This window comes from Blastocystis sp. subtype 4, assembly GCF_000743755.1.
Source record: "Blastocystis sp. subtype 4 strain WR1 chromosome Unknown seqid_0594, whole genome shotgun sequence".
Taxonomy (NCBI): Eukaryota; class Bigyra; order Opalinata; family Blastocystidae; genus Blastocystis; species Blastocystis sp. subtype 4.
Genome location: NW_014568953.1, coordinates 1 through 5,497, shown reverse-complemented (window position 1 = coordinate 5,497; position 5,497 = coordinate 1). Strand labels below are relative to the sequence as shown.

Below are 5,497 nucleotides of genomic sequence, written 5' to 3'. Positions count from 1 at the left end.
TGATTCGTTTAGATTTAGCAACTGTTGCTCCTGTTGAGATTGTTGAATATGCTAGAATGGGAAGAGGTGAAAATGAAGAACAGAAGTGACTTTGTAGGTCTAAGAGCAACGAAATTGATTCCAAAGAATGCCACATTAATGGAAATCGCTTTAGACGATGTGATGTGGGATGTGTTGGTTTGTCTCCTTATTCTCTAGATCACCTGAAAATGTGATGAAATGGATTCCAGAGGAAGAATATGATCGCTTTCTACAGCTCGATCCTGATTTGATTCTAACAGCATATCTAATTCAAGAACGGATTAAAGGAACGAAATCAAAATGGTATTCATGGATTCAAGTAGCTGTGTTCTGTTTTGTTCCTTTCAGGTCCTTCCTTCTCATCCACTGACCGTAGCTACCTTTTCAAACAAAGAGATNGTCAGCAACGAGAGTATTTCCAGAGTTATTACTCATTTTCACATCATATGTGTCCATACTTCCTAACAGTGGATGGATCATGGAAAGATCGTTTATGGGGTTGTAGTTATTCAGGTTTCATTTGGGGTTACACAATGGCAATCACTCGTTCTATAACTAAACATAGGCTTCTAATTCCTCTTATGGACTTTCGGAATTACATCTCTACAGATAGTGTTTCTATGAATTGAATTGATGATATTTAGCCGTACACATTCATTGATCGTTCTCCTGAACTTACTCATCATATTGATACTACACAAGGAATCGTTCGAGTGATCACAGATAAACCAATCAAGCCAGGTCGTCAAGTCTATCTTGATTATGAGAGGTATCCATCATATGTTTATCTCCTTCAACATGCCTTCACACCAATCAGTAACATTCATGATTGTTTGTTGATTCCTCTCCCATTTGATACTCCTCCTTCTCCACTATTGTCTCGTGTGCTTCTCACTCTTGGTTATCCTTCTGATGATGCAATGTGTCTCGATATCACTCGTTTCTTGAATGATCGTCAGCTTGCATTCTTCTTGCTTCGGAATGCAACACAGGAGCATCTCGAACAATGTTTGGAGTATTATGAACAGACTGTTTTGAAGCGAGATGATTCACAGTGGGAGACAACTGAAATTCATCAATGTGCCATGGGAATCTGGACAGAGAATTCGAAATCTCTATGGGAGTCAATGAAGGATGAGCTGAAAGACTCTCTTCGGATGCATCTGTTAACAGTCAAGTCTTACTATCATACGAGCATCAGTCATGACCATGTCCTTCTATGGAGTAGGAATGATGCATAGTTGACATTACATCGTCATAGGCGAGAGATGAGTGAAGTAGATCAATTGGCTTATCAATGGCGAATCAGTCGGAAGCACTTATTGGATCTGGCAATTCATCATTTGAGTATTGATCATATCGATCCTGAGACACAGAAAGAACCAGAATTGAATGAAGTAAGAATGAGGAAGGAATAGAACCATAGCCAATCCTATCTCTCAATGACTGGGTGAAGCTTCATAGTGAGTCTGTGAGGATCAGTGTCACAAGTACTGCATGGGGTGGATATGGATTGATTGCTAAACAGGAGGTGAAGGAAGGAGATGAAGTGTTGGTACTACAAGAGGTGAATGAGTTCATTGTGTCTGATTGATAGACAGCCACTATCGGAATTGAGACTGTTTTGCGTCATCCCAAATTCGGAGCGATTTTCACATCATTTTATAAGGATGGAATGTCTGAGAATCTCTTAGTGATTCTTGTCTTGTTGTATGAATAGAGAAGAATGGNAACGATTTGAGAATGAGCGTTGGTCAGAATATGCTTCCTTCCTTCTTCTACTTCCATCTCTCCATCAAATCAATCATCCTCTCTTGTTAGCAGAGGATACAGCATTAGCCTTGTATGGAAGTTGTGTATTCCAGCAGTTGAAAGCATTGAATTCCACAATTCGGCTCGATTATGAACTTACTGAGAAGATGCTTCGTAGCAATGGACTGTTACGAAAAGAGTTCATTACATCAAAACTATTCACATTCGAACGATATCTGGTGAGATTGACAGGAAGTCATGATGTTTAGTGGTCTTATCTTGTATTTGAATCCAAAAGTGTTTTCTGTGAAGGTCATCAACTCCTACTTCCTCCACTGATGTTTGGTCAGAATAGTTTGTATCAGGAAGTTGGTGAATACGCGGAGATTCGTCATGAAAATAACTCTTATGTCGTGATTTCAAGAGATTCAACCCGATTTACGAAGGACTATGTTCTGAAGCAGGGATTCCCGAATTGGTATATGTTAGTGTAGAATTGATTTGAAGATATCGAGGAGACTTATTACTGGCTTTGAAGAGAGATTGTGTGTTGTGGTCTCTGGACTTGTCAACTGAAGATCCTGATTTTGATGTACTGGAGATTAGAACATGATTAGAAATAGAGTAAACTACAGAAGCTTGAAGAGAAAGGATTTCATTCTTATGAGCAATTCTGTCTTCAACCTTCTGTGAATATGATCCCAGATAGTTTTATTACCATTCTGTCCATTTTGAAGCAAAAGGACATAACAACAAGAGAATCTCGAAAAGAGTTGTTAGTGAGTGCAATCAAAGAGAGAATGGGCGAATATATCACAGTAGCAGTAGCCCTTAGTGATAAAATGCGGTCAAGGTAAGGAAGAAGAAGGAGTTGAAGAGTAGACGAGGTCAATACAGTGACCAACTGACACTTCTGAATCGTTACATCTCTTTAGAGAAACGTTTATTGAAGGAGTTGTTGGCCTCTGTGTTGAAAAGTGATTGGGCTGAATGACGTTCTGTGATTCTTTTTGATTTTTCATGATTGAATTGTTTGTTGATAGAAGAGATCACCTTTTTCTTTGGTGTTCTGTTTGTAACACTCGATTTGGAAAGTAAGAATGGAAAAGGAATTAGAAGAGCTTATGGAAGATGAAATTGATGAAGAGAAGATTGATGAACTCACTACTGTTCCTAGTGGAGTAACGTACAATTTGAATGATATTTGTGATTATAAAGAGCTTCAAAATCGAATGCAAAGAAAAATGGATCATTTCAAAAGATGGGTCTGAGTAAGCCGATTCTCTCAGGTGTTTTGAGAATGGGATATAAGTTGCCAACTCCTATTCAGAAAGCAAGTATTCCTGTTGCTTTGAGTGGAAAAGATGTTGTTGCGATGGCAAGAACAGGTAAGAAAGAATGAATAGCATGGATAATTGATTAGGAAGTGGAAAGACGGCTGCTTTCATTATTCCAATGGTGGAGAAGTTGAAGGAACATCACACCTCAGGAGGAATACGTGGTATTGTATTGTCTCCGACTCGTGAATTGGCATATCAATCATTTCAAGTGTGTAGGAAGATTGCTCACTTTACTACTCTCCGTTCTTGTGTGATTGTTGGAGGAGAGTCGATTGAACAACACTTTGAAGCCATTTCTAAGAATCCTGATATTATCTTTGCCACTCCAGGTCGTTTGATGCATTTGTTGATGGAGATTCCAGACTTCAAATTGAAATCTGTTGAATTCATATCCAATTTCATATCTATTTGTAGAATTCTTAATCTAGGTTTGCTATGATGAAGCTGATCAACTCTTCGAATTGGGTTTTGCTCCTCAGCTGAACGAAATTTGTCGTCAACTGCCCTCTAATCGCCAATCTATGTTGATTTCAGCTACTCTTCCATCAATGTTATTAGAGTTTTCGCGTGCTGGCTTGCATGATGCTGAAATGGTTCGACTTGATACTGATAACAAGCTATCTCCCACACTATGTAACTCATTCTTCCTCATCCGACAGGTACTGTTGAGTTATTGAGATAATCACTCAGGAAGAGAAGATTGGTGGTTTGGTGTATTTGCTTCGAGAGATCATTCCAAATCCTCAGGGTGTGTTAGTATTTGTGGCAACACGACATCATGCCGAATTTGTGGTTGTAAGAATTGTGTATATAAGTGTCAATTAGTCGATTTTGAAACATAACAATCTGAATGCAGCAGCAATCTATGGTTCTATGGAATTGACAAATCGTATGCACAACTTATCTCTGTTTCAGAAGAATCAACTTCCTATTTTGGTTGTAACAGATGTGGCTGCTCGTGGTTTGGATATTCCGATTGTGAATACAGTCATTCATTTTGATTGTCCTTCCTCTCCCAAATTGTTTGTTCATCGAACAGGTCGAACAGCAAGAGGAGGTCGTGATGGTGCTGCTGTAGTTTTGGTAGTGGTTAGAATGAATTCTAAGGAATAGGTGACAATGACAGAAATACCCTATCTTTTGGACATTCTATTGTATTTAGGTCGTCCTTTGGAATCTTCATCTGAAGGGTAATTGAATGAGAGTTGAATGAACTGAAGATATTCGTGGTCTGAATTAACACCTGAACGAGTTCATTATGGTAGATTCCCACGATCTGTATTGGATGAGGAATGTCATACAATTGAAGCCTTAATAGCAGAGGATGATGAGATATGGCAGTTGGAGCAGTCAATGATTCATGCGTAAGTGATGAGTGATGGATGTGAGTGTTAATGATTGATTGATTGATCGACTGATTGACTGATTATCACATTAACATGACAGAAATGAACTATATCAGAAGACACGGAGTAAGGCAAGCAAACTGAGCAAACAACGTTCATCTTCAGTTGATATCACTCCAATTCATCCTCTTCTCCTCTCTCATGTCCCTCAAGAAGGATTAGTATTGGAACAAGTCCGTGAAGACATTCATGAATATCGACCCAAAAGTACCATATGGGAACTAGAACGAGGAAAGAATGGGAGTGAAGTAAGGATGAAAGGAGAGAATGAACATGAGATGATGATGAAGAAGAGAAAGGCACATCAATGGTCTATTGAACGAAAACGAGAAGAAACAAAGAAACAAGGTTTGAATGAATGATGAAGAATGATGAACAGAAGAAGAAGCAAAGGAGGAGGCGTATTTGAATGAACATGAACGTGAGATCGCAGAAGCTGATCATTTGACAGAACAGAAGGAACATCCAACCTTGAGTAAACCACGAATCAGCAAAGCAATGCGAGCGATGTTGAAGAAATCAGGACAGAAAACCATCAATGTGAAGGAGCTGATGAAGCATACAGTTGAAGTACCAACTGAAGAGGTAGTCATATCAAATATGAATGAGAGTTAGAAGTCCTATCGAGATGATGAACATTATATCAGTCCTGAAATGCCTCTCACACGATCTGCTGATCAGGACTTCTTAGGTGTTGAACGAGATGATGTAGCAAAACTAACAGCTTCAATGAATGATGCTTTGTTTGAGTTGATGCCTGATGATGCTCAGTCAATGACAAGTAAGAGAAAGATTGTTCGTTGGGATAACAAGCGAAAACGATATGTAAGAGGAACAGTGGGTGAACTGAAGGATAACACACATATTCGGAATGAGAGTGGTCAGTTAATCAAATCAAAGTCAAAGGTGAAACGAGGTGCATTGTATGAGAAGTGGCGAACCAAACATCGGATGAATGAGCAAACAACAGATGATAAT

The 5,497-nt window shown here is 39.0% G+C and overlaps 2 protein-coding genes across 2 annotated transcripts; both read left to right on the top strand.

The window, feature by feature from the left end:
• Positions 1–467: 467 nt before the first annotated feature.
• Positions 468–2,042, top strand: JH06_5561 (hypothetical protein; the record flags this gene model as incomplete). Its single annotated transcript, XM_014669398.1, is given in 7 exon segments — positions 468–519; positions 535–635; positions 666–1,232; positions 1,263–1,418; positions 1,448–1,603; positions 1,619–1,731; positions 1,742–2,042. 7 exon segments carry the CDS (start codon positions 468–470, stop codon positions 2,040–2,042), a joined length of 1,446 nt encoding a protein of 481 aa, XP_014524884.1.
• A 992-nt stretch (positions 2,043–3,034) lies between these two features.
• JH06_5500 (hypothetical protein) lies at positions 3,035–5,497 on the top strand (the record flags this gene model as incomplete). Its single annotated transcript, XM_014669397.1, has 10 exons — positions 3,035–3,161; positions 3,197–3,492; positions 3,542–3,772; positions 3,804–3,908; positions 3,939–4,196; positions 4,227–4,303; positions 4,334–4,477; positions 4,560–4,867; positions 4,899–5,104; positions 5,135–5,497. Coding segments are annotated over 10 exons (2,115 nt in total), but the record flags the coding sequence as incomplete, so codon positions are not given.